Here is a 27,076-nt window from a genome sequence, read left to right as displayed (position 1 = left end):
TGTTTTGGATTAAAAAAATTAACATCCAAACTGTCATGCCTTCAAAATGTCAAATCAGCCTTAATCGATTTCACACCCACCATTATTTGATATCTTGAAACGCACGCACCTGGTCGAGCAAAACCCCCGATTTCAGAATTGGGCTGACCTCCCCTTTACTTTGAATGAGTTGCATTAAATAAGCATGCGATGATACGGAATCACAATATTTTTTTCCTGCAGCCAGCATTGTTGAGTCCTGTAGACGCAATGTGCCGGAAAAAAGTAAAACGCGTTTATAGAGCCGAATCATTGTGATATATGAGCACTTGTAAGTCAAAATACGTTGCAGCTACCGACAAAGTTTGAGTGACCTTTCTTTATTATCCTGCTGCATGCTCCAGAGAGATTGTGGATCATTGCTTCCGATCAATGTGCGAGGCGCGATTTGGAGCGCCAGGGATATAAATTTGGCAAAATCATATCACTATCAGCCAGAATTACTAACGGAGCACGTTTATTTGGAGATCATCAAAAGTCGTAAGAGCCATTTGAGGTCAGTGGTAGCCAAGAAATTCAACTCGGTGGATATTGAGCGGAAGGTTTAGTTGATAATGTATTTGGAATGCTGAAAGTGCTATGAAACTGATAGCATGGCTAGTTTGTTCAAATTGTCAGATGGTATCTCTGTGTTCGTCTTCTCACTTACTTGATCACTTGCAGGGTACCTTGAGCAGTTTATATTCAATTGATTCATGCTCAATGTTGTATTTTGCTAAAGTTATAGAAAGAACTATTCAATGGCCCTGTCATCCCTATATTGCTTGTCACTATCAAGGTTGACAATCGTGATAGCAAACATATTTTGACAAGTTGAGGTGATCCACACGCTTTAAATGCGGGCCTAATTGCAATTGTTCAAGTTATATGTATATTACAAACTATATGTTCGGGCTAAGCCAGTCGTACCGGATACATTCGTCCATTTCGTTGACACTTGAAACGAATTCACGTGCTTCCATCCATACCCAGAGCTGGGGGTTGTTAATATGTAATCAAACCAAATTCAATATGCTTACCTTTAACATGGCACCAAGGTTACCCTTATCGACCTGTGCATAGCTGCCAGAAGTGCCGACTTTCTTGCCCAACTGACGCAGAATCGGTATAGCGGCCTTAAATAGGTCCATGTTAGGATCAAGCTGACGACCGATACCTTCAAGCAAAAGAATAGACAGTACCGTATTAACGAAATCAGCCTCCATCTTGACGTGGTGTTCGCGCACACTTGACAGAACATGTGAGAGCACCTCCGATAGCCTGATCCTTGCTAGCGAAAATGTCTTGCTCTTCACCCCCAGCACTATGTGCTGCATCTTAAGTGCGAAAGTTTCCTTGTCCGTCGCTAGCTCGGGAGATCGAGATCTTTCGATCATGAGTTGTCCGACGCGATAACCGTCAAAATGAGAGACAGCTTGGAATAGCTCCAAAAAATTACCACGGTTTTTGTCGTCGAGTTCAGTAATCAGGCCTGTATCCAAAAAAACAATCTCTGGTTGAAACCCATCCTCATTGAGCTTCTTGAGCTTGTTAGACCATTCATTCACACTCTCTTCATCCTTCTCGTTTTTGTTTATTCGCCTGGCAAGCGGGAGAAGAGTTTTCATCACTTCTTTCGATGTATCGTTGGTCGTGAGGTCAGTAGTTGAGCGAGGTCTTGATATCAACGACGAGAAAATGTTCTTGATAAGATCGATGGAAGTTGGCTTGTAGAACTTGATGTATATGTTGCCAGGATGAAGATCGGCGTGTGCGAAATTGTCTATTAAAAGCATATTCTGTGGGAGATTAATAAGCTGCGTGAATAAAATTCAGTACCCACCAAAAAGGCATCCAAACCCAAACCGGCTATGCGCTCTTCAAAACCGCCTCCACCGAACTTGAGGAATGTCTTGAGTGGGAGAGCCTCTTCGAATTCTTCTACCAGAACATCTTTTGCACATAACGAGAAGACAGGTTTTGGAAAGCTAGCAGCACCTCTGCGCTCTCTGAAATTGTCTTCAAATCTCGCCAAATTGTAGGCTTCGACGCTTAGATTAAGCTGTGAGCGCATTAGACTACCAAATACAGTGACCTCCTCTGGAAGAGATAGCCATTTCATCCCCGGAAGAAGCGACAGGGCAGAGGCGCCGAAATACAATATAGCTAGATCGCGCTCGATAAGCTCTGTTACATTTGCTTTTGAGATATGTAAGATAGATTAACAATTATTAGCATCAAACCCACGGTGTATCACCTTGACAGCAACGTGTCTTGACGCAGTAATGAGATCTTGACGCGGTATGTCATCGTTGCGAGTCTGCAAGTTGTTGAGGGCTTTTGTGATAGATGCGACTAACCAGCTGTCTTCTTCATGCTGGTTCGCGACTCTCCAGTCACTTGGTATAAGATGTTCACGTAGTTTCCCCCTATAAACTTGGGCGATAGCACCACACCCAATGGGTTTCTCATCGAATTCTTCAAATATGTCTTTGAGCGAGTCTGCGTGCGAGTAGGTAGATGTGAGGACCTTATGCGTGTGGGTGATTGTGTGAGGGTGTGCTGCTGAGTGCAGGCGACCTAATATATGACATAATTGTGGTGAGAATAGATCAGTGCGAGAAGCCGCCCATTGACCAAGCTAGAGAATGGTTAAAGGTACTCATAAAGTTGGACAGGACCAACCTTGATAAATGTAGGGCCAGCTCTTGACATTTGCTTCGTTAGAATCCGGTACCAGAGCGTCGAATTTATCCAGAGTAGCGGTACAGACGCGACGACTGGCACGAATAGTACACACAGCCAAATAAGCCGCCTGAGAGTGAAAATGGGTTCAGTTATATACGTTTTCAGCGGGGATCTTCGCGTTGGAGTTGGTATCTGTGGCTGATAGATCCGCGGAGATGATTGAGACAGCCGACGCTTCGGCAATGAATAATACGCTACTGGCAGTGCTACTACAGGAACACTATACATTAAATACCGCCGACCATTTCTCAGTCCAAACGTCATCGCTGTTATTGTCTAAGAGATAAGTTTGGTTGTAAGTCACCTTGGGTTTTATTTAGCGAGAGATGATGTAAAGTACTGGATGTTTTTATGCTCTGTGCGTTTCCAAGCAACCTCTGCGTCGTTATCATATAATACAGATTTTCAGTGACGAGTACACACGAGCGCGGTGTTGCACGACATGCAGTATTGATATTCCAACTGAATGTACAAATATTTTACTCAAATGGCTGTCTGCAGCCTAATTGCATCTTGATAAGCCACCATGAGGAGTAATTTTAATGTAGGCGGTACAAGTACGCTGAAATGAATCTGCTAACGATGCCCACAGTTCTCTAACCTATGCGGTACCGTGTATAGACAGGGAAACGTCGTCTTCACGCAGGATGGCAACAGCGTCCTCAGTCCGGTGGGCAACCGCGTTAGCAGCTTCGATCTAGTCAAGTGAGTTGGTTACTGCGTCTATAAGCCGCCTAACAAAGCCCAGCAACAACTCGTTCACGTTCCCTTGCGAGAACAGGAAGAACATCGCTAGAATTGCTTTGAGTCCAGATGGCAGGATATTGGTCACAGTCGACGACGGTGAGGGCATCTGCTTCTCTAGAGCGCACACACTCATACTCAGCAGACGGAAGAGCGCTGCTCATCAACGCCAAACGTCGTACAATTCTCCACCACCACAACTTCAAGAAGCCCGTCAAAGACTTATGTTTTTCCCCCGATGGCAAGTTCCTGGCCGTCACCCACGGAAGCCATGTGCAGGTTTGGAGAGCGCCCTCGTTCTTGATCAGGGAGTTTGCCCCAATGGTCCTGTTTAGAACCTACACGGGCCATTTCGACTCTGTCACATCAATCACTTGGTCGCCCTGCTCAAGATTCTTTGTTACCTGCAGCTATGATATGACTGCCAGGCTCTTTACTCTTGACACCTTGCCAGGCTTTAGGCCAAAAACGCTCTCAGGACATAAAGACAGAGTCGTTAACGCTTACTTCTCAAAAGACAGCAAGTCTATCTATACTGTGTCCAGAGATGGCGCTGTATTCGTATGGACCGCAAAGCCATCTGAAGATGAGTCCTCCAGTGAAGACAGCGAAGAAGACAGCGACAGTGACAGCAGCAGCAATAACGATACTAACGTGGATGAAAGTAGACGTATTGCTGACACCAGATGGGGCGTTTCTTCCAGACACTACTTCAACATGCCCGCAACCAGAGTCGTTTGCTCAACATTCCACCAAAAAAGCTCCCTCCTCGTCGTCGGGTTTAGCACCGGTGTTTTTGGTCTATGGGAGCTGCCATCATTCACCAATTTACACACATTGTCTATTTCGCAGGAGAAGGTCACTTCCGTAGACATCAATCCTTCGGGAGAGTGGTTGGCATTCGGTGCCAAGAAGTTGGGTCAATTGTTAGTGTGGGAGTGGCAATCAGAAAGCTACGTCCTCAAGCAACAAGGTCATTATTCGGACATGAACACTGTATCTTACGCACCTGACGGCCAGCTGGTTGCAACCGGTGGTGATGATGGTAAAGTGAAATTGTGGAATCTATCATCAGGCTTTTGTACTGTCACATTTAGCGACCACAGTGCAGCCATCTCACAAGTAGAATTCGCCAAGCAAGGAAAAGTTCTTTTCTCTGCCTCTTTAGATGGAACTGTCCGTGCATATGATTTGATACGCTACAGAAACTTCAGAACATTCACATCACCTTCCCCAACCCAGTTTAGCTCAATGACAGTAGATGAGTCGGGTGAGGTTTTGGCTGCAGGATCAATCGACACATTCGAAATCTTCTTGTGGTCTGTACAGACCGGCAAGCTAATGGATGTCATGTCAGGACATGAAGGTCCCGTCTCTGGACTTTCATTCGGACCAGGCGGCGCTCAATTAGCATCTTCCTCGTGGGATAGAACAATCAGAGTATGGGATATTTTCAGAAGAGCTAGAACTGTTGAACCCTACTCAATCAACTCTGATGCCTTGACTGTGGTGTTCAGACCAGACGGTAAAGAGTTGGCTACATCCACCCTTGACGGTCAAATACAGTTCTGGTCTTTAGAAGATGACAAGCAGACTGGTGTGATTGAAGGTCGCAAAGACGTATCTGGAGGTCGCAAGCAAGATGACCGAATCACAGCTAATAACAACTCGTCTGGAAAGAGCTTTAACAGCTTGTGTTACACTGCTGATGGTAACTATATACTGGCAGGCGGTAACAGTAAATACGTGTTGCTTTATGATGTGAAAGAAGGCGTAGCCTTGAAGAAGTTTCAAATCTCCGATAATCTGTCTCTGGATGGAACGCAAGAGTTCTTGGACAGTAGATTGCAATTGGAAGATGGAACCAACATCAGTAATGGTATTCAAGGTGATGAGAGTGACTTAGAAGATCGCCTGGATCACTCGCTGCCTGGCGCACAAGGTGGGGACTTGTCAAGGCGCAAGTACAGACCTGAAATAAGAACAAAGAGCGTCAAGGTCTCGCCGACAGGCCGCACATGGTCGGCTGCATCTACTGATGGGTTGATCGTATACTCGCTCGATGAGAGTGCTCTATTCGATCCATTCGATTTGGACATTGATCTGACGCCGGAGAGCGTCACAAAGACGGTCAAGAAGGGCGACTATTTGGTGGGATTGATAATGGCGTTCAGATTGAATGACGAAAAGATTATCGAGATGGTTTACACTAGCACTCCACCAGTTGAGATAAGGTTGATTGTGAAGCAATTACCGCTAGTATATGTCGATAAGCTGGTTTCATTCATTGGAAAGCACATGGAGCGAAGCGTTCACCTCGAGTTCGACTTGCTCTGGGTATCCTCGCTTTTGACTTTCCACGGCAGGACGTTGCGTTCACGCCAGATAGAATTCGCTACGCCTTTGAGAAGCGTGCAGAAAGGTCTAATCGATTGGCAGAAGGATGTCACCGCGTTGTAAGTTTAGAGCGCCAAGAGGAGGAACCAACTGACTCGAAGCAGATGCGAAGAAAACGGATTTACAATGGAATATCTCCTGTCACAACCTATAGAAGTAGACAATGTACTGTAAAGAATGCTAAAATAATAATATTTATATCTTCATCCGCTTAATCGATCATCTTGGTTTGATAGTATGACCGACAATGCTCCAAATGTTAACACGACATCGTACGATATAAATGATGAGCAGATCAGGCTACTCAGTCAATTCAAAGATAGAATCCCTGAAGACGCCAAATCGTCTCAATGGAGTGACGGCACCTTGACACACGACGACAATGAATTCGTGTGGGTTGATGAGTACATATAATTCTCCATCTAACAGCATAAGTCGCTTTCTTCAAGCTCGTAAATGGGACTTGGATGAAACAGAGAAGATGTTTAGGTGGGTACTTTAGTCATTAGGGACTGTAATTGATTGATGATAGTGATTATCTCAAGTGGAGAAAGGATTTCAATATCGACGAGCTCACGGAGACGTTCGAGCTCACAAAAGAGGAAAAGGGTGCTTTAGATGAGTATGTGGGCAGATGAAGTCGAAAGACGTTGCTGACGCGAACGCGAACGCTTAGGTGGTATCCCCAGGTATGATGTTAGATTCGAAGTGCTTTACTTACTCACAGGATCCAGTTCTTTCACAAAACAGATAAGGTGATTACACTATGATTCAAGATGTCTTTCGGCTCACACTATACAGCTCGGAAGACCTATTTACTACCAGCAGTTTGGGAGGCTTGATGCATCAGCTCTCTTCACCAAAATATCGCCTGAAAGATTCACTCTCAATCAAGTCATTTCCAACGAGAGATTGTCAAAAGATACCTTCAGAGCGTGCAAAGAGGCACGCGGCATTCACGTGTCTCAGACAGTCAACGTTATGGACGTGAAAGGTATCGCCTACTACCAGTTTTGGAAAATCAGAGGGAGGATTCAGTCTATCATACAGATCTTACAGGACAACTACCCCGAATTGAGCGGACCAATTGTTATTATCAATGCTCCAGCTGGCTTTAGCACTATCTGGAAGGTAGTAAAGGCAATGATGGACCAAGCTACCGCTTCCAAGGTGTCGATACACGGGACAGGTTACCAGGACGCGTTGAAGGAGCTGGCAGTAGATGAGAATCTGCCTTCTGAGTTTGGCGGTACTTGCATTTGCTCACTCAATGAACATGAGAAGGAAGTACACAATAGTCTCACATCCAAAGACAAATCCTCCACCTGCGCAATCAAAGGACCTAGACCAACTTTGAAGGAGGTTTCAAGTGGAAATCTTGAAAATTTTGGTGTGGTGAGTAGATAACGTAATACAGACAAACATAAATGGATTAGATTAAACTTCGTTAATGGGATACATGAACTTTATGCGCTTAGATGGAAACGTTTTGCTGGATATTTTGATTCAGATTTATCAATTATCAGTGCCGATATTTTTCTCCTCTGCCAATTGTTTCGTTTGTGCTGGTGCATCCTGGCCTACATCTTCGATAATGAACTGGATCACCGCGTAATCGACGCCAGTGTTCCTGTTGCGTAGATAGAACCTAACGGGTTGACCATCCCAGTGTTTAAGCAAACCTATGTTCAGGCCAATTTCGGGAAATGAGAGCGATCTTGTGCACTAATCAGCATGTCTTTGAAATTAAAGATGAAGATGCACCCACAGAGTTGAGAAATTGATGAATCCTTTAGCGAAATCAAAAGCAACTCTTTTTTTGGACAAGTTGAGGCCTTTCCTTCGGCTTTCACTCTTGAACCATTTTTTGCGAGCACTAGCATTACCACATTTAGGCTTACTAGTTTCATCTTTGTGAATCAGACAGCTTATGTCTTCTTCTATAATCAAGTCTTGTTCATTCTTCATCTTACTCGTGTCTGAATTGTCCGATACGTTCAATCTCTCGACAGTGCTACACAGAGGGCTAAATGCCCAGGGCGTATCGGACTGCAAATCCTCTGTGAGTGTTGGATCGAGGTATTTAATAAACTTCACAGCCATTGCACTTCCCCATGGCAAATGCTGCCGAATCGGGTGTGAAAATTGATTACCGAAGACGAGATTGTCACAATCCACATCGTCGTCGTGCAAGACACCGCACAGCTGTATTGACCATGTGATACCTTTGTTGGACTCATCGTTGAAATACGGATGTGACTGCTCGTCGTTCTTCAACAGTACTGCAACCTGTCCAGTGAAATGCGGGTTGTTCACATCGACAGGCTTTCCACCTTGGTAGTCTACAGCTTCACAATCATCTATGGTACTTCCTGCTAATATCTTAAGTTTAATCGCCATCTGCGGACTGCCAGGTCTTGGGGGTTGAGGTCAGAGAGGCTTATGCAGGAGTGAAACACTGCAGCCTTACGCGGAGTATCGCTTAAAGAAGACTTGAAAGTCGAGTACCAGATATTATTCGAAGACCAGAGAGGTGCTGGAATGAATATAAAGCTTACTAGAATTGCCGCAGATCATTTACAGCGATAACCTCGATGGTCCATAAGACGGCGAACCGCGAAGAAATGAGAAATCATAATAATTTGGTTTGATGGTTTGGCTGGAGGCTATTTACTGGATAGGCTGCCCATCCACTCCACAGGATATATCCACTGTAACAGCTCCCGAGTGGGTTGACTAATCCCGGGCGTGAAGACCCACAATTAAAACAACGAACACGAAACACGCCACTTTTAGTTCTGCTAGCGAGTTAAAAAATTATAATTCCTGTTATGACGTCTTGTCCAATTTCGCCGTTGCTTTCTCTCTGACGCTCATTTACGAGATGGAGCACCATGACACGACGACACCTACAGTGAGGAGGAGAAGGCTATTTAGAAGTAGATCAGGAACCCAATCGGCATTGCTTGGTACGAGCTCTACGCGTCCGACTAGTATGCCACTTGGACGCAGACTGGGAGAGTCTACGATATTTAGCCAGGGAGTGCCCATCAAGACAAAAGTAGAACCAAGTAATCCTCTTCCAAAGCTCCCGATATCTCTTTTATCCTTCTCCATGCTTAGTGAATTCTTATCTGCATCCGTGGCAGCACCTTTCATATTCATAATGGTATCCAAGTTTGCTATTACTCATAACGATGAAAGCTTGGTAGGATATTATACGGGTATACTTGGTGCAGCTTTCTTCTTGTCTCAATTTATAACGGCACTGATGTGGTCAAACATCGCAGATCGTTATGGACGCAGAATCACCCTCTTTATTAGCTTATTTGGTAATGCCATAGCCACCAGTCTGTTTGGCACTTGCCGCTCTCTTGGTGAAGCTATCTGCGTTAGGCTACTACAAGGACTCTTCAGTGGTGCCATTGGTGTGTCTAGATCCGCCGTCAAAGACATAACAGACAGTACCAATGAAGCCAGAGCATATGCTATTTTATCATTCAGCTGGGGTGCTGGTTCGATCTTCGGTCCGATAATCGGAGGGCTCTTTGAAAGTCCCACCGTCAGATATCCCTTTCTATTCCCCGAGGAGAAACATAAGTTTTTTGCAAAATACCCTTACGCTTTGCCTTGCTTTGTAGCCGCTAGTATCTTGGTCTTTGGTAGCACACTCACAGCGTTCGTCAGCAGAGACGCCGGACCGCTTTTCACGTCGATAAGATTACCTGAGGACGCTAATTCATTTAAAAAATGCGCTATAGACTTTATCAAAAGGGCTTTTAGCGGTCAAGTACGCTATGAAAGGCCAACTTCGCCACTTCATGACATCCGTTCACATTCTAGACGTACATCCACTGTTTTTGGCAATGATAATAATGATGAAGCTTTATCACAATCACAACCCAATCAAAGAATGTCATTTGCGCAAAGACTGCTCAGGGCTCAGGAGGAGAATGTCGTATCTATCACTGACTTGTGGGTTCAGACAGCCTTAACTAGGGAGGTTGAGCGTTTGAATCAAGAGGAGGAAGGTGATAATGTGGCTATTGAAGAAGAACACAGTGGATTTGCATCGCATTACGAAGACAACGAAGATGAAAACCGTGAAGAAAACCATGATGAGAATCGTGATTTTGACAATGAAACGACGGATTTTAATAACCACTCTGAAAGAGATATTGAAGAGCTATCTAGCAGTGCTTCAATCCGACCTTCACCATCTATCGGTTTCAGGAACAGCTTCAGAGACAGCGCAGGACTTGGGTTTAGCAGACCAAGTTCAATTGCAGATAGAGGTGACAGACTAGGTGAAGAAAACCTCGCTTTGTTGGGCTCAGTTCCGCGTAATCACCTGGTTGATAATAAAGCTGCCAGACCGAAATCGATTCTGGATAATGTCGGACTTACCTCCCAGAAGAGTTGGGTTGGGTTGGATGATCAATTTGATGATCTAGAAGGCGCTAATAGGAGATTAAGAGCTATACCTGAACAAAATCAACCTCTTATCACTGAAAGGAAGCCAGTGGAAATGTCTGTCATGATAAAAATTGTACTGAGTCAGTACGCCTTCCTTGCATTGCATAATACCACATTCGACCAACTCTTTACAACATTCCTATTAACAGAGTATACCAGCGGCGGGTTGTCATTGACACCATCTCACTTTTCGTCGCTCATCGCCATGATGGCAGGGTTCAGTATGTTTTACCAGTTCTATCTATATGGTAAAATAGGACCACCAAATGGCAATTTGAGTCATTTGCAGATGTTCAGGATTTCATCAGTGATTTACATTCTCACTTATGGATTAGTGCCGTTTGCAAGAAAGTTAGTTCGACCTGAATCATCGTCTGATGTGTTAGTGATGACAGGATTGGCGATACTTAATGCAATAAGATACGCAGCGACGACGGCAGCGTATACTAGCATTACTATCCTAATTAACGTCATGTCACCCCCGGAAATATCTGGACTAACGAATAGTTACGGTCAGTCAGCGGTCAGTTTATCTAGATTCTTGGGACCAATATTTGGAGGATATCTATGGAAGACATTTCTAGCAACTGACATTGGTGGATATAAGTTTACATTCTGGCTGGTAAGCGGGATGGCTGTAGTTGTGAGTAAACGTTTCGATAATTATAGATTACTAAGTGCAAGCAGGCATTCTTGCAATCATTCCTGATTAGATGAGCGAAAATATAAAACAATATATAATAAAACACTTTATGTTCTCAGACCTGTTAAATACCTTCATCACGGGATGGCGACTATGTGAGATAGGCCGATGGAAGCGCGAACAAGAACTGATAAAAGTGTAAAGGGATATTGACATGAGCTTGGATGATATCGTCAAGCAAAAAAAGAGCTCAAAAGTTGATAATAAGCGTGGCAGTTCTGGTAGACGTCGAGGTGGATTCCGGAAGCAGCGCGGGGAATCGAAGCCAATTGAATATGTAAAGAGTATGATAGAATTAAAGGTGCTCATCTAACATCAAATTAGCGCTCATCGACAAGCTCGTTCACTAGGAGGCCAACGTCGAATCGACCAAGAGAACCGCGTCAGCCACCGGATGGTGAGAAAGAGAATCAGGTCAAGCTGAGCAATCTTCATTATGAAATAAACGAGGAAATGCTGGCTGTTAGTACCTTAGCTGCCTAATCGACCAAAGGAAGCTTACAGTAACACAATCAGAATATATTCAATGGATTCCAATTGACTAAGTTGGTAGTCAAGTATGATAAGAGCGGCAGAAGTACTGGTGAAGCAGTTGTAGCGTTTGAGAAATCAATTGATGCCGACAGGGCGATCGACATGTTTGATGGAAAGACAGCAAAGGGTTAGCTCACGCGTACTTTAGCTTGCTACTGAAGCTGACAAATGATCAGATCAAGAGATTAGAGTTGAACCATATGGATATTTCACAGTAGACCCACCTTCACGCTCTGGTGCTACTGGTAGCTCATTGTTAAGCAGACTAGGCGCAAAGGTGCACTCAGACCCGCCGCCATCTGGTCCAAGGTTGGTTGGGCTAGTCATAGTCGTGTAAAGAACCACTGACTTATCTAAACCAGATCAAAGCAATCTTCTCGCCCGCGTAAGCAAACAAAACCTGCAAACATTAAATCAAAGCCAGCTCCAAAAGATAGCGACTCCCTCGATAAAGTGAGTAACCAATCGGCATTGGCGTAGAGAAGACAGGCTCATAGAGAAAACAGGAATTGGATGATTTTATGAAGAAGCCAGGCAGCAATAACGTTAATACACAGGATACTGAAATGTCATGAATATCTCACGTATTGTAATTTAATTTATCATCTTGCTCGTAATCAACCACGATATGACGAGCTTCCTGCCCATATCTCTCGAATTCGGTAAATCAGTATGGTCAGTCGATTCGAATGTGTTGTCGGTGTATTCTGATTTGTAGTTTCATAAGGCCGAGCACACTCCGTCGAGTAGTCTTCTTCGCTGTGTGGGCGGCAATTATCCAAACGTGGGGCGATAAAGAGGTGATGAAAGGGATATGCAAGGCATCGAGAAGCCTAACCATGATGGTATCGATTGGTTAGTTGCTGTCGTTTCTGCATCCGCCGTCACTCAATCACCCCAGTGATAGGCTTGCTAGTATCAATGCGGGCGTCATCTTCTATACAGCGGTGGGTCGAATGTGCACAATATTCCGAAAAGCTCAAGCCATTTATAGGTGGCAAGAAGGCAGAAATCTCTGGTCAAACATACAGTCAACTGTTAGATCATTTATGAGATTGTCTTCCTCCGTTTTGGAGGTAAATAGCCATTTTGAGAATGAAAAGGCTATAGAGGAGTTTGTTGGATTAATTCTAGCCTTCCCTGTCGCTTTAAAGTGGGTTTATCCATGCCGAGACATATTTCTCACACGCAGCCAGGTATCATCTTCGAGAGAACCAAAACAAAGGCTTAGATGAACTTGATCTACAGGTGTTACTCCCTAAAGGCTATCTGGCCAGTTTGAAAAAGACGTTTCCCAGCAGGGTGAGGTTTGAATCAACATCACCAGATCCATCACAACCACCGTCGCGAACATCCTCTTTGCAAAGTTCACAAGAGAATGACAAGAATAAGGAATTGAATGAAGAAAAGCCATCAACTACCGTTAAGAATGTCGACTCAGATGTGCCTGACTCATCGATCAACAGGCAGCAACCAGCAAGCAATGCAACTAATGAAGTCGAAAAGCAGCATCAACAGCTCAATGACAAGGAAAATGATGAGTTGCTTAGTGTACCTCAATCCGTATTGAGCAATTCAAGACCTCGTAACATTCCCCTATCAGTTTTACGCTTGCTTCAAGTTTACCTCAACGGATTTTACAATAACAGACCTGAGAAGGCCAAAGATCAAACAAAGACACATATTGACACAGCGCTATACGTCAATTTAACAGGATATGTCAAAGAAATGACTAGTTGGCTAACTGAGGCGGAGAAGATCAGAGATAGTAGGTTTTGAAAACAATTTTATTATAATCTGATGACAGAAACAGCCCCAATTCCATTAATCCTAAGCATTCACCTCAATCAAGTGCTTGGGCTGTATTTACTGGCAATACCACCGCAGCTGGTTAGTAGTTTGGGATGGATGGCAATACCGATTACAGGAATAGTGGCGTTTTTCTTTTGTGGGATAGATGCAATATCATCACAGCGTGGGTGTTATTATTCGGTGGAGAAGACAAGCTAAAGATGAAACATGACAGTGAGCGAGCCGTTTGGAAGACATCTGAACAACCTACCAATAGACCAATACTGCTTAGATATGGTCAAAGAAGCACAAGATATTGGCGGTGTACCTTCTTCAATTTCAAGGGATGCACTGGGTAATGGACTGGCTAATAAACCAAGCTATAGCTTCAAGCCAACGCCAGTGAGAGGATCAGACTGGAAACCATCGTGCTTTGTATTATAAATTAAAGAATACAGTAAATAACCTCTTTCAACGTGACATCGAACAGCCAACAGCCAACATGCAAGTCGTCGAAGACGTTGAAGAGAGAGACGGTGAGATTGGAATTGGCAGCTGAATTATACTAACGACATTGATTAGGCATCAGACTCAGCTGGAATGTCTGGCCATCCTCACGTATCGAAGCAACACGCACAGTTGTACCAATATCAGCATTATACGTTCCATTCAAGGAGAGAGAGGATTTGCCACCAGTTCTTTACGAGCCAGTAACGTGCAAATCATGCAGATCAATCCTCAATCCTTATTGGTCAGTTTATTTACCTACACGTCGATTCAACCTGACCAGCTCATCAGCCAAATTGACGTTCGAGGAAAACTGTGGATATGTCCATTCTGCTTATCGAGGAATGCTTTCCCACCTCATTACAAAGATATCAGCAACACAAATTTACCTGCAGAGCTGTTGCCAAAGTATACCACTATCGAGTACACGCTATCGAGACCAGTCCAAGTGCCACCAATCTTCTTGTTCGTTGTTGATACGTGCTTAGATGCTGAAGATTTCCAGGCTTTGAAAGAAACCATTACTCTCGGTCTGTCGTTATTACCACCAAACGCTTTAGTCGGTTTGATTACGTTTGGTACTATGACTCAGGTACATGAAATCGGTTTCAACACTTGTCCAAAGTCATACGTCTTTAGAGGCACTAAGGACTATTCTCCAGGTCAGATTTCGTCCATGTTAGGTATCACACCACGCTCAACCACTTTGCCTTCCCAGCAACAGCAACGTCCAGGTCAATTACATGGCGCAGCTAGATTCTTGCAGCCTGTTCAAGACGCTGAGTTTCAATTGACAAGTATACTTGATAACTTGTCGAGAGATCCTTGGCCTGTTCCTTCTGATAAGCGTAGCTTTAGATGTACAGGTGCTGCACTCTCAGTTGCTGTTGGAATACTCGAAAACAGCTTCCCTAATTCTGGCGCAAGGATTATGACCTTCGTTGGTGGTCCTGCAACTGAAGGCCCTGGTATGGTTGTATCCAACGAATTGAAAGAACCAATCAGATCGCACCATGATATTGAAAGAGACTCAGTAAAGCACTTTAAGAGAGCAACAAGGTTTTATGAATCACTTTCTAAGAGAGCATCATCTAACGGCCATGTTGTTGATATCTACGCTGGATGTTTAGATCAGATTGGTTTATTGGAAATGAAGTCACTTCCAAACTTAACAAATGGTGCATTGGTTTTGAGCGATTCATTTGCAACATTGATTTTCAAGCAATCATTCCAAAGATTATTTGAGAAGGATGAATTTGGTAATCTGAAGATGGGCTTTAATGCAACAATGGATGTACAGACATCTAAGGAGCTTAAGGTTTCAGGTGCAATTGGTCACTTAACATCAGCACAAAAGAAATCAGCCTGTGTAGGTGAGACTGAGATTGGTGTTGGTCAGACATCTGCTTGGAAAATAGGCTCAATAAACCCAAGAACCACATTGGGTGTTTACTTTGAAGTTGTAAGTCCACCTGGCCAGCCAGTACAACAAAATCAAAGAGGTTTGATTCAATTCATTACCCATTACCAATCATCATCTGGTCAATACAAGCTTAGAGTAACTACTATAGCAAGAAACTTTGCAGATGCCGGATCACCTGCCATTGCTGGATCATTTGATCAAGAAGCAGCAGCAGTTTTGATGGCAAGAATTGCCGTTTTTAAGGCAGAAATCGATGACAGTCCTGATGTTCTGAGATGGTTAGATAGAATGCTGATCAGATTATGTCAGAAGTTTGCAGATTATCATAAGGAGGACCCAACATCATTCAGACTATCTGAGAACTTTGGTATCTATCCACAATTCATGTTCCACTTGAGAAGATCGCAGTTCTTACAGGTATTTAACAACTCACCTGACGAGACCGCTTTCTATAGACATATACTCAATGAGGAAGATGTCAACAACTCCTTAGTTATGATTCAACCAACGTTGATGTCATTCTCTTTGGACGGACCACCACAACCAGTCTTATTGGATTCAGTTTCAATTAAAAATGATGTCATCTTGTTGTTGGACACATTCTTCCATATACTCATTTGGCATGGAGAAACTATAGCTCAATGGAGGAAAGCCAACTACCAAGATCAAGAAGGATATGAAAACTTTAAGGAATTATTAACACTACCAACAAATGATGCACAAGACTTGTTGGCAGATAGATTCCCAATACCAAGATACGTAGTTTGTGATCAAGGTGGATCACAGGCAAGATTTTTGCTTTCGAAACTCAACCCATCCACGACACACATGTCAGGTGGAATTTATGGTTCACAAAATGCAGCTGGACAGGCTATCTTCACAGATGATGTTAGTTTACAAGTCTTTATGGAACATCTTAAGAGATTGGCAGTCGGAGCTTCAACTTCATAATATCGTTAGCTTTATCTGAAGTAATAAAAATGAATATAATTTTGTTTCAAACTTCACGCTAAACAAGGTTTTTCACATTTTGAGTTGTGCAATTTCCTTAGTGATCTCCTCTTCACTGTCTAATTTAGCCAATTGAGTTTTTTCTAATTTTTCACCCTTGTTTTGCTTATCTTTGAGTTCTTCAATAGCTTTAAGTTTCTTTGTGAGATTGCGAACCTTTTTATCCACTGGAGTGAGTTGATCATTTTGTGCTGATGCTGATGCTTGTGATGCTTGTGATGCATTATCTTTTTGCTTGCGTTGAGGTGGAGGTTTTGGTGAAGGCGCGCCTGGAATCTGTTTACTTTTAGGCGTAGAAGTTCCAGATGATGATGGTGTTCCTCTAGCGTGAGGAGGTTTGTATGCGCCAGTGACTTTTGGTTTGCTGTCAGATGGGTTTTGATATTGGATAACGGATTGGTTTGGTGTTGGTGGTGGTTCAATCTCTGATTTAAAGTCTGGGAAGTTGCTTACATCTTGAGGTCTCCAATGCACTTGATATAATTCTTCAATTGGTTTTATGTCAATCAGTTTACCAGTCAAGTGCCAGACCTTTACACCATTGTCGACTCTTAATCTAGGTGAACAGGTTGCTGTGAGGATGAATCTTCCATCAGGTGACCATTCACAGTGTGACGTGTTTGAGCAATCGATTTGACAAACTTTCTTAAGTGATTTTCTATCCCAAATATCAACTTGACCAGCCAAGTTACCGAAACCTGCAATGAGGATAAATCTAGCTTGTGGGTTGAACAAGGTGAAGTTTCTAGGATTTGTACCGAAATCAAAGGTTGGATTACCTCTTTGGTCAAAAAGAGTTGCCTTTGCAGGCATATAACCGTAGATGACGATGAATTCTTTGCTGTTTGGTGACCAGTTGAAGTCATGGATAGGACCTGGTTTGTCGAGAGTAATCCTCGCGTCGTAACCCCCACCGATCGTTGATAATAAGTATAAGTTGGATTCACCGTAGTAATTTTTGTTGGTTTTGTCAAAATCTGTTTGAGTTTGGAATAAAAGGGTTGTACCAATGTCATTCCACTTCATCATGACTCTGTCTGCTTTGAAGAAGGTCTTTTGTGATACTGGCTTTGAGCTGTTTGATAGACCAACCAAGGAGTATAATCTCAGTGAAGCAGGAGCACCTTTCTTCTCTGCTATGAAAGTAGCCAAGTGTGGATTCTGACCAGGTGAGAGAGAATAAGTGATCATACCATCGACCTTTAATTTGTTGGTGAATCCTTTCGACCAGTTTGCAGTATCGTAAACTAGGATTTCATTGGATTGTTGCTTCACAGCGTATTTATCATCTGAAGTGAAATTCAACGTCCAGTTCTCTATTTGCTTTACTGTTGTTGAGAATTGTTTTGTGCCGTCCAACGACCAAATTTCAACATTTTCACTGAAATCTTGATTATCGAGTCTAACGGATCTAGTCCAAGTCTGTAAGTAAGTTGATTTACAGCTGAATTGTAAATCTTGACATTGCTTGATATTCAACTGTGATAGAGTGCTACCGGCAGAGTTTGCGATTATAACACTATCAGATAGAGCATATGCTAAGTATTGACCGCAATTTGAGTATTTGAATATCTTCACTTCTGCAGGTCTATTGAGTGTTACTTGAGATGCCAGATGCCAGCTACACCTCGTAACACTCACAAATCAAATAAATTTGTGAAATTCTTTATTAATTTCAAGTCCTTTAGGCTTCTTACTTGAGATTGTTATTTAATTGGTAAACCTGTCAATATTCAACTCACATCCGTATTCGAGTTGCATTGCTGTTTACCTGAAAAGGATTTCTATCAAATTGATAATTGTATGTGTAAATTTTTAACGAACCAAGTAATTTCAGTGAGTATTGCGTATATTATCTAAAATACGTGTCTTATGTTAAACCCTTGTAAACATTTGAGTAGATTCCTCAATTTTAATCTATTGCTTAATAGATTCAGCATTTCAATAGTTTTAAGTGTTTTTATTTTTGTAACTAGTTGAGTGCCTTCAAACTTATCTGTAAATCGGACTTGTAATCGCATAGGCCGAAATCCGATAAACTAATCGGAAGAACTAAATAAACACTATCAAACTGATATGGATGAGTTTAATCGATATTCACTTATCTTTATTTGTATTTCAAACTGACTATTCCTGATTGGTTGAATGGCCGCCTCTTCTTGCTCACAACAATCATGGTAAATAGCACAAAACCACGCACTTTATATGAAAAGGTATGTTATTTATTAAATATTCATTACAACTAACACAAATGTTACAGGTATTCGACGATCACATCGTTAACCAAGATAATGGCACAAACATCATCTTCATTGATCGTCATTTGGTCCATGAAGTTACTTCCCCTCAAGCCTTTGAAGGGTTAAGAAATGCAGGCAGAAAAGTTAGAAGACCTGACTGTACTCTTGCCACTGTCGATCACAATATACCTACTTCAACAAGGAACAACTTCAAATCAATTTCCTCTTTTATCACTGAACAAGATTCACGTACTCAATGTTCTACTCTTGAAGACAATATCAAAGAGTTTGGCTTGACGTACTTTGGTATGGACGATTCAAGACAAGGTATTGTTCATATCATTGGTCCTGAACAGGGCTTTACTCTTCCTGGTACTACCGTTGTTTGTGGTGACTCTCACACTTCAACTCATGGTGCCTTCGGTGCCCTTGCTTTCGGTATCGGTACCTCCGAAGTCGAACATGTTCTCGCAACTCAAACAATCCTCTCCTCAAAATCTAAAAACATGAAAATATCCGTCGAAGGCCCTCTAGGCGAGGGCGTTACTTCGAAAGATTTAGTCTTACATGTCATTGGTATCATTGGTACTGCCGGTGGTACTGGTTGCGTCATTGAGTTCTGCGGTTCTACCATCCGCTCTCTTTCAATGGAAGCGAGAATGTCCATTTGTAACATGGCCATCGAGGGTGGTGCAAGAGCTGGTATGATTGCTCCTGATCAAGTTACTTACGATTACCTTATGTCTAGACCACTTGCTCCAAAAGGTGATGAGTGGGATAAAGCTATCAAATACTGGCAAACTCTCAACTCAGATCCTGAATCATCCTATGATATTGAGGTCAATATTGATTCTAGCGATATCGCTCCAACCGTTTCCTGGGGTACTTCCCCACAAGATGTCGTCCCAATTACTGAAAAGGTACCTGATCCTATGTCTCTTCCTGAAGGTCCAAAGAGACAAGGTTGTCAACGCTCATTAGATTACATGGGCTTAGAACCTGGTATACAAATGACTGATATCTCTGTCGACAAAGTTTTCATCGGTTCATGCACAAACTCACGTATCGAGGATTTAAGAGCCACTGCTGCAATTGCAAGAGGTAGAAAAGTTTCAAACAATGTTAAACTTGCAATGATTGTACCAGGTTCTGGAAACGTCAAAAGACAAGCTGAAGCTGAAGGTATCGATAGAATCTTGATAGCAGCTGGTTTCGACTGGAGAGAAGCTGGTTGCTCGATGTGTTTGGGAATGAACCCCGATCAACTGGCTCCACAAGAGAGATGCGCTTCTACTTCCAACAGAAACTTTGAAGGTAGACAAGGTGCAGGTGGTAGAACTCACTTGTGTTCTCCTGCTATGGCTGCTGCTGCTGCAATCACCGGTAAACTCACCGATGTCAGAACATTAAGCTCATCATTACCATCAGCTACTTCGACTGACGAGCCTGCATTGAAAATTTTAGACCCTAAGGATTACACTTCAAATCAATCCACCATTAAAATTCCAAAGGCTGTTCCAACTGGTCCACCGGAAACTGATGGTCCACCTTCAGCTGTTCAACAAACCAACAGAAAGTCATCACCAGCTGGAATGAGTAAATTTATCAAGTTGTCGGGCATCGCAGCTGCGTTGGACTTGCCAAACATTGACACGGATATGATTATACCAAAGCAATTCTTAAAGACTATCAAGCGTACCGGCTTAGGTAGTGCTGCGTTCTACGGGATGAGATACAACCAACAAACAGGTGAACCTGATCCAAACTTTGTCCTCAACAACGAGCCATGGAACAAGGCAAATATTCTTGTCAACGTCGGTGGTAACTTTGGCTGTGGCTCGTCTAGAGAACACGCTCCATGGGCTCTATTGGACCAAGGCATCAAATGTATCATTTCGACATCCTTTGCTGATATTTTCTTTAACAACACTTTCAAGAACGGCATGTTACCAGTTATATTACCACAGCAAGATGTTATCAACCTCTCTAACGATGCAAAGGCTATGAAAGAGGTAGAGGTCGACCTCGAGAGGAAGGTGGTGAGAAGACACAACGGCCAAGAATTATCATTCGACGTCGATGACTTCCGTCGACACTGTCTTCTTAATGGTTTAGATGATATCGGATTAACATTACAGAAAGAAAGTGATATTGTTCAGTTTGAAAAGCGTAGATCGGACACCTGGCCCTGGTTAGATGGTCAAGAATACGCTGGGAGAACTTTCAACCCACCGAAATCCACAGCAAAGAAAATGGACTGGTAAAGTTGTTTGTGTATTTCCATTTATTCATGTTTTGTTTCGTTTTTCCTTACCTATGTAGATAGGTTTTGCGCGATAAGGCATGAGTCTTGATTGGGGATGAAGTACTGATACGCTTCACGGGTGACTTGTTTACTGCTTCGAACGGACCACCTCTGTTGAAACCGAACGCGGCGGAGGTCCTTTCATAGCCGTTGTAAACGTTATAACCGTTACTATGTGAGGCATTCTGCATAGCGTATATATTCGCAGTCGCTATTCTACTTGGAGTTGGAGGAGCGTATTGTGCAGTGTGAGGCGGTGTTTCCAGTCGTTCCAGTCGCTCCTGCTGTGGGATGTGCATTGTCGATCTAGTGCCTCTCTCAGTTAGGCTGTTGCGTCTATTTGCTATTACGCTGCTCTTGACTCTCTTTATTTCATTTTCTTGTTCTTGGTGGGATTTGATAAGCGCCTGAACTCTGCGCCGCTCGCCGTGGAGTTCTAAAGTGACATTGCTGACTTGCATCTGAAGCGCTTTCCGGTGTTTTTAGAGCTGGCCATAGGTGACGATCAGCTTATCAGCTCACCTGAAACTTGGCTGCTGACTAGCTCGTTGCGTCAGTACATAAACTACCAAAGCGAAAACCCTCACATTCCCTCGCTTGGCCTTGGTGTTTATTTTCAACCACTGCCAATTTCTCCTGTACATCCCTGAGCAGCATTGCCTGGAAGCCAGCCTCCTCAGAATGCTGATACTGCCAGAACCTAAAAGCGCGTCCAGCGATATCCATGATAAGCTGTGGGGACAGTCCGGCTAAGCAGCTGCTCTTGTATTCCTCAGAGGGTTCAAGCGAGCTGAGCTGTATTCTATCAGCCGAGATGCGAGAACAAAGCGCGACCAAACAATGATATCATCGCGCTCGGCGAGATTAGTATGGCACGCAGGACACGTCTGGCTATCTTCGAAAAGATCTGTGGCGCAATCGATGCAGAAAATGTCTGATGTACTTTATGAGCGCTTCTTGTGAGCCACGCTGAGCATCTCACGCGAGCATGTCGTTGTCACTGTTTGTGCTTATTGGAGATGCGCTTGAGGTACACAGCCACCCACCCGCTTTGCCTTCTTCTATCAGCATCTTGCGGCATCGCAGGCTGTTGCATCTCAAATCATTTGCCTCGTCCTGCATCTCCTCGACGTCGTTGTTGCTCAACAACCAATGTCTGCGGGGAAAATCGATATAAAATTGAACGAAATTCTCAAGTCTAATAGGGCTCTTAGTGATCGATCTGCGGAAGATCTCTTTGATTGGTTCGCCTGCCAGGACCAGTCGGAGCATGCGAGTGTGCGGCCGGTGGTGTTGACGCTGGCTGAGCGGCAAGCACGGTGCAAGGGACTGACGCTAAAATCTCTCGTATGCCTCGCTGGTACATATCACCGCACCAACGTAACAGCTTTGAAGCATCTTGCGCAATCTACACACTACACGACATTCGAACTGACGCAATATATCGACATTCTCCTCACGCCTAATCCCGCCAGACGCTTTGGTAGAGTGTTAGATATGCTGCACTGCTTCTCGATCAATTTCCCTGCCATTCTCGCGAATTCAGCCTTTGTCTTGTTCAGATACCTCAATGGAATCTATCTCAAATTGGAGCGAGGAGACAAGCTGGTTGTAATGGATATTCTCTACAACATGCTTCAACAGTCTTTGCATGATTCAAACACAGCAACGCTGATATCAGAAGCCTTCAATTTCATACTCGACAGAACACCACCACCGGAGCTAAGTGACAGGCCTTTGAAGAATGCATCAATGATGTCAGATTTCGAAACAACTACTGAGAGTAGTACGCTGCTTATCCCTCTTACTAATTTCGATCTGCAGATCGTCGGTCAAAGATTAGAATTGCTCGTGCTGGATGTCATGGATGTGGATGTAGATCTGCCTAGCAAGAGTGCAAGTGGGGCTGAAATAACACCACCAGTGCCAGATCTCCCACCCAGACCAACCAGAGACCCTCGCATCGATGTCGTGTTGGACATCTTCCCAGACCAGAGTCCATCTTTCGTCGAGAAGGCGCTCACCTTACCGCAGTACGCCGCTCCAGAGGCTCTCGTAGAGGCGTTGCTTGAGGGTACCGTGCACATCCCGCAGGACGAGCCTGTCGAACAGCCTAGGGACACGGACGAGGCGGATGAGCTTGACTTCAGCAGACTGCGCATCGGTAAAGCCAAGTAGGTGGCGTTTATCCTGTCTGCTATCAATTCAACTAACAATTCGTCACAGGAACTTCGGTCTCACGATGGACGATGCAGCGCGCGAGGAGCTCAAAGCATCCGTCGTGCGCAGGGCGGAAGAGGCGCAGATCGAGGAGATAGAAGCCGAAGCTGAAGACCAACTGGAAGATGAAGAAGAGATGGCTTTAGCTGTCAGGAGCAGACCGATGGCAAGTGCTAGTAGCGCATCGACAGACACAGCTACGCCACAAGTTGATTACAGCATTTTGGAGAAGGCCTTCCAGGAAAACGCCGCTGTGTTCGACAAATCCTCCGTCACCCGCAGAGGGAAGGAGCGCGAAGGCCTGCGTCAAGCTAGTGGACTCGACGATAGTCAAATAGAAGGCTGGTATTCGCAGGTGATGAGGAATCCACGCAAGATTCAAAGATTGTCGCAGGAGAAGGATATCGTAAACAATAATTTAGATGTACCTGTGCAGGAAGGTAGGTCTAGGCATTCCAGAGGCGGTTCAAGAGGTAGAGGCGCTAGTCGAGGTGGTGCAGGTGGTGGTGCTGGCGGAAGAGGTAGAGCTCCAACGCAAGGTGCTGGTCATAGTGGCAATAATCGTCAGCGCCAGAACAAGGAGAAACAGGGCAATGCTCAGCGCAAAAAAGGTCACGATAAGAAGTTCGCTGGTCAAGCTGGGTAGTTTATATTTTGCATTGTAACAAAGAATAGACGTGGTATTGCATTATGATTTTTAGCTGCTGAGTTTCATCATCCCTACGTCAATGATGGATGACCTCAGGACTAGTTGAATTAGTAGAGTGGTTTGGAAGTGTGCTGGTGTATGTTATTTGGAAATTTACAGTATACGTTTAAGTAGCACTTTTAGCATTCCAAAATTATTCCCTTATCAGCCATCCGCTCAATACCCGCCAACTCGGAATTTCTCCTTCACCACCTATCTTCTTTCAGGTGGTGTTTTTAAGTTATGATGATCTCCAAACGAAAAAGCTTTGTAGGTAGCTCTGGATAAATCGAATATGATTATGCCAGAATAAGATCTCCGGCGCCAAGTTGCGCCCTGCACGCCGATCGGAAGCAATGGTCCAAAATCGCTCTAGAGCACACCATAGGATAGATGCGGAGGAGTTCACGCGCTTCATTGATGAAAACAAATTATTTTGACTTGCAGAGGCGCAAGTACCTACAAATCTCAATTGTTCGGCTCAATAATCGCGAAAAAATGGTAGGTTGCGTGATGTCCACAGTTATCAAACCTGGGACCAGTGAAAGAGATTGCTATGCTGCCTTAATTCACACTTTCAAGCAGAGATAAAGGTACATAAAAGTGGGGGTCATCAAAACTCCAAAATCCGGGGGTTTTAGCTTCTGATCAGTGAATTTCGAAAAAAAGTAATGGGGATGAAAGGGTGATCAAAGATTCGTTGAAATCTCAGATGTCAGGATATCAGCCATGTATACTTTTGTATTACAAATTGCTCTCCCTGAGATATGCGGAAACTAGTTTAACCTTTACAGAGTGCTAAACAAGTCTAGTCAAGATATGAAAACCTTTCAACTCTTCGAAAACGTAGTCGCTACAGAACGATAGCAATATTGCTCAAGTTGCAGTCATTAGGGTGCTATGACGTACTCATCGCTGAGCATTTATTATGACTATCTAAATAAGAAGTAAATGAGCTTTGTATGCATTGATGGATTGATACAGTATGATTTTTGATATACTGCATGATCGTGTACAGCAATACAAACGCAAAGCACTCTTGAACACACACCACAATGTCATCATCAGCTGAATTGCCATTCGCCGTGGATGTGAATACGCCGCTGAGCAGGAGTGAGCTACAGGTGCTTCGAATACAGTACGACAAAGAGGAGCAAGCCGGGCATACGTCAGTGCAAACGAAATTCAACCTAGCGTGGGGACTTGTCAAGTCGAAGGAGCGGGAGGAGGTGACGGAGGGGGTTGCGCTGCTCAGCGAAATCTACAAGCAGGAGGCGGAGAGGAGACGTGAGTGCCTCTATTACCTCGCTCTAGGAAATTACAAAGTGAGCAACTACGCGGATGCGAAGAGGTTGAACGACGTCCTGCTTGAGAAGGAGCCTAATAATTTGCAAGCGCGCTCGCTGGGGCAGATTATCGATAAGGCGTGGGCTAAAGGTGGGTTTGGACGAGCGTGAGGTGTGGTGTGGCTGACTGTCTGCAGAGGGATACATTGGGCTAGCTATCAGCGGCGGGGCGGTAGCGCTGGGTGCCATCTTGGTTGGCAGTCTCATGCGTAGCAGGAAGTAGTTACACTTGCTCATACCACCCGAGACACTCTACTCGATACTCGCTCGAATCACGCTAATAACTTATCTCTATGTGTAACAATACAACGACATTCTATACACCACCAACACTAGCATTCGCAGTCTCCAGTTCCTTAGCTACCCCAAACACACACTGCTCACAGCCCCACTGACCGACAACCGACACACCCTGCGGGAAGCCTTGGCTGTCAACACCGATCGGGACATTGAGGGCGGGCAAGCCAGCCAAGCTTGCCGGAGTGGTGAGGAGGTCTTGGGCGTAATCTGCAGCGTCGTGTGAGTCGACGAGAGGTGGTCCCGAGACAGCGGTAGGATGTATGAGGACATCTATCCCGTCTGGGACAGCATCTGTTGCAGTGCGTGCATTGGGCATCCTAAACAGACCATTAAAGTCGTTTACAATCTCCGTCCGTGCGCGCTGTGCATTGAGGTAGTAGTTGTCCAAGGAGTCAGCAGAGAGGACCAAATTGCCTAATGTGATGCGTCGCTTGACTTCTTCGCCAAAGCCCTCCTCGCGAGTGTCGTGTATCGAACCACTTTCGCTCCTGTACCCTAGATTGAATGTGAGTTGCGTTGTATGGAGCAGAGATGTGGAGAGGAGCGCTCACCATATCGCATACCGTCATACCTCGCAAGCGAGCTGGATGCCTCGGCACTTGCAATAACATAGTAGGCGTTCAGAGCGAGCGTGGTTGTCGGGAGAGAGACCTGGTACAGCTCGACACGCTTGCCATCAGTCGCACCCTTCCTTATTAGGGTATCGAGCACCTCAGACAGGGCATCTGATGGCTTGCTGGTGAACAATTCCTACTTTCAGTGGTGAGATTATACTCATTTCCGTGTATGTCAATCCACACACCTCGGGCAGGCCGATCCTCCAGGTATCGGTGCTCTGCCTGACACTTTGAGCAGCCTCGCGAGCGCTTTTGCGCAGCTCAGTCGATTCAGAAGTGGGATCCTTTTCGTCATACTGCGATAGGACATCTATAGTGTATCAGATGGAGCGGGAGACGAATTAGCGACGGACCAAACACCCTGTTTACAGTATGCACGCTTTTAGCCATTATTCCAACGCAATCGAGTGATTCCGCATAGGGGATCAAGCCATAACGCGAAATAAGACCGTACGAGGGTTTGAGGCCGACAACTCCGCAATAAGAGGCGGGCAAGCGTGTGGAGCCACCAGTGTCCGTTGAGAGGGCGAAAGAGGATTGGTTGAGAGCAACAGCAGCGGCAGAACCGCCAGAGGAGCCACCAGCGAGTCTATCGGAAGAGAGGGGGTGTAGAACAGGACCAAAGTGAGAGAATCTGTTAGAGGAACCCATGCCGAACTCATCGCAATTGGTCTTGCCGATCAAGCAAGCGCCAGCAGCTCTAGCCAAACTGACGCACTCAGCGTCTTCTTCTGGGTGGAAATCACGGAGCATCTTAGACGCAGCGGTTGTTGGGAGCTCAGTAGTCCAGAAGACATCCTTCACAGCCATAGAGAGGCCGCTGAGAGAGCCGTTGGTGTTTGATTTGGCTGTGTTTGGCAGTCTACTCGTCCATATGCTTAGAAGCCGCGGTGTTTGCTGGAGAGGCATGAGAGCACAGAGTACAGAGTACAGAGCTCAGATTGCATATACAGTACCAATGAAAATAAAAGATAAATACATTTATTCGTTATCTGCATTCATAGCTCG

General features: G+C 44.4%; 12 protein-coding genes across 12 annotated transcripts; 7 read left to right on the top strand and 5 right to left on the bottom strand.

Annotated features, from left to right (window-relative positions):
* Nucleotides 1-920: 920 nt before the first annotated feature.
* Nucleotides 921-2,733, bottom strand: J056_004770 (uncharacterized protein; the record flags this gene model as incomplete). The annotated part of the gene is made up of 5 exons (XM_009269960.1): nucleotides 921-1,013; nucleotides 1,059-1,817; nucleotides 1,862-2,217; nucleotides 2,266-2,659; nucleotides 2,704-2,733. 5 exons carry the CDS (start codon nucleotides 2,731-2,733, stop codon nucleotides 921-923), a joined length of 1,632 nt encoding a protein of 543 aa, XP_009268235.1.
* Nucleotides 2,734-3,292: 559 nt separating this feature from the next.
* Nucleotides 3,293-6,081, top strand: J056_004769 (Periodic tryptophan protein 2-like protein; the record flags this gene model as incomplete). The annotated part of the gene is made up of 5 exons (XM_009269959.1): nucleotides 3,293-3,310; nucleotides 3,359-3,471; nucleotides 3,515-3,609; nucleotides 3,656-5,966; nucleotides 6,012-6,081. 5 exons carry the CDS (start codon nucleotides 3,293-3,295, stop codon nucleotides 6,079-6,081), a joined length of 2,607 nt encoding a protein of 868 aa, XP_009268234.1.
* Nucleotides 6,082-6,144: 63 nt separating this feature from the next.
* On the top strand, nucleotides 6,145-7,314 carry J056_004768 (Sec14 cytosolic factor; the record flags this gene model as incomplete). The annotated part of the gene is made up of 6 exons (XM_009269958.1): nucleotides 6,145-6,299; nucleotides 6,343-6,396; nucleotides 6,440-6,529; nucleotides 6,584-6,596; nucleotides 6,642-6,662; nucleotides 6,709-7,314. The coding sequence occupies 6 exons, from the start codon at nucleotides 6,145-6,147 to the stop codon at nucleotides 7,312-7,314; spliced, it is 939 nt and encodes a 312-aa protein (XP_009268233.1).
* A 108-nt stretch (nucleotides 7,315-7,422) lies between these two features.
* On the bottom strand, nucleotides 7,423-8,307 carry J056_004767 (UPF0590 protein C.17c; the record flags this gene model as incomplete). The annotated part of the gene is made up of 2 exons (XM_009269957.1): nucleotides 7,423-7,624; nucleotides 7,676-8,307. 2 exons carry the CDS (start codon nucleotides 8,305-8,307, stop codon nucleotides 7,423-7,425), a joined length of 834 nt encoding a protein of 277 aa, XP_009268232.1.
* A 484-nt stretch (nucleotides 8,308-8,791) lies between these two features.
* Nucleotides 8,792-12,195, top strand: J056_004766 (Protein ZINC INDUCED FACILITATOR 1; the record flags this gene model as incomplete). Its single annotated transcript, XM_009269956.1, has 6 exons — nucleotides 8,792-11,026; nucleotides 11,411-11,548; nucleotides 11,603-11,747; nucleotides 11,797-11,929; nucleotides 11,983-12,073; nucleotides 12,127-12,195. 6 exons carry the CDS (start codon nucleotides 8,792-8,794, stop codon nucleotides 12,193-12,195), a joined length of 2,811 nt encoding a protein of 936 aa, XP_009268231.1.
* A 267-nt stretch (nucleotides 12,196-12,462) lies between these two features.
* Nucleotides 12,463-16,292, top strand: J056_004765 (Protein transport protein SEC23; the record flags this gene model as incomplete). The annotated part of the gene is made up of 9 exons (XM_009269955.1): nucleotides 12,463-12,475; nucleotides 12,522-12,567; nucleotides 12,615-12,773; nucleotides 12,817-13,388; nucleotides 13,434-13,595; nucleotides 13,647-13,813; nucleotides 13,863-13,947; nucleotides 13,994-14,162; nucleotides 14,210-16,292. 9 exons carry the CDS (start codon nucleotides 12,463-12,465, stop codon nucleotides 16,290-16,292), a joined length of 3,456 nt encoding a protein of 1,151 aa, XP_009268230.1.
* A 72-nt stretch (nucleotides 16,293-16,364) lies between these two features.
* On the bottom strand, nucleotides 16,365-18,113 carry J056_004764 (Eukaryotic translation initiation factor 2A; the record flags this gene model as incomplete). The annotated part of the gene is made up of 3 exons (XM_009269954.1): nucleotides 16,365-17,940; nucleotides 17,994-18,048; nucleotides 18,095-18,113. 3 exons carry the CDS (start codon nucleotides 18,111-18,113, stop codon nucleotides 16,365-16,367), a joined length of 1,650 nt encoding a protein of 549 aa, XP_009268229.1.
* Nucleotides 18,114-18,526: 413 nt separating this feature from the next.
* On the top strand, nucleotides 18,527-20,856 carry J056_004763 (3-isopropylmalate dehydratase; the record flags this gene model as incomplete). The annotated part of the gene is made up of 2 exons (XM_009269953.1): nucleotides 18,527-18,565; nucleotides 18,613-20,856. 2 exons carry the CDS (start codon nucleotides 18,527-18,529, stop codon nucleotides 20,854-20,856), a joined length of 2,283 nt encoding a protein of 760 aa, XP_009268228.1.
* A 46-nt stretch (nucleotides 20,857-20,902) lies between these two features.
* Nucleotides 20,903-22,019, bottom strand: J056_004762 (E3 ubiquitin-protein ligase CCNB1IP1; the record flags this gene model as incomplete). The annotated part of the gene is made up of 6 exons (XM_009269952.1): nucleotides 20,903-21,366; nucleotides 21,420-21,437; nucleotides 21,485-21,692; nucleotides 21,737-21,831; nucleotides 21,880-21,897; nucleotides 21,944-22,019. The coding sequence occupies 6 exons, from the start codon at nucleotides 22,017-22,019 to the stop codon at nucleotides 20,903-20,905; spliced, it is 879 nt and encodes a 292-aa protein (XP_009268227.1).
* A 30-nt stretch (nucleotides 22,020-22,049) lies between these two features.
* On the top strand, nucleotides 22,050-23,763 carry J056_004761 (uncharacterized protein; the record flags this gene model as incomplete). Its single annotated transcript, XM_009269951.1, has 2 exons — nucleotides 22,050-23,071; nucleotides 23,124-23,763. The coding sequence occupies 2 exons, from the start codon at nucleotides 22,050-22,052 to the stop codon at nucleotides 23,761-23,763; spliced, it is 1,662 nt and encodes a 553-aa protein (XP_009268226.1).
* A 1,097-nt stretch (nucleotides 23,764-24,860) lies between these two features.
* On the top strand, nucleotides 24,861-25,374 carry J056_004760 (Mitochondria fission 1 protein; the record flags this gene model as incomplete). The annotated part of the gene is made up of 2 exons (XM_009269950.1): nucleotides 24,861-25,242; nucleotides 25,289-25,374. The coding sequence occupies 2 exons, from the start codon at nucleotides 24,861-24,863 to the stop codon at nucleotides 25,372-25,374; spliced, it is 468 nt and encodes a 155-aa protein (XP_009268225.1).
* Nucleotides 25,375-25,467: 93 nt separating this feature from the next.
* On the bottom strand, nucleotides 25,468-26,977 carry J056_004759 (uncharacterized protein; the record flags this gene model as incomplete). Its single annotated transcript, XM_009269949.1, has 4 exons — nucleotides 25,468-25,946; nucleotides 26,003-26,201; nucleotides 26,254-26,378; nucleotides 26,422-26,977. 4 exons carry the CDS (start codon nucleotides 26,975-26,977, stop codon nucleotides 25,468-25,470), a joined length of 1,359 nt encoding a protein of 452 aa, XP_009268224.1.
* Nucleotides 26,978-27,076: the final 99 nt, after the last annotated feature.

This window comes from Wallemia ichthyophaga (assembly GCF_000400465.1).
Source record: "Wallemia ichthyophaga EXF-994 unplaced genomic scaffold scaffold9, whole genome shotgun sequence".
Classification (NCBI taxonomy): domain Eukaryota; kingdom Fungi; phylum Basidiomycota; class Wallemiomycetes; order Wallemiales; family Wallemiaceae; genus Wallemia; species Wallemia ichthyophaga.
The sequence above is the reverse complement of the archived record's forward strand: the minus strand, read 5'-3'. Positions and strand labels throughout refer to the sequence as shown.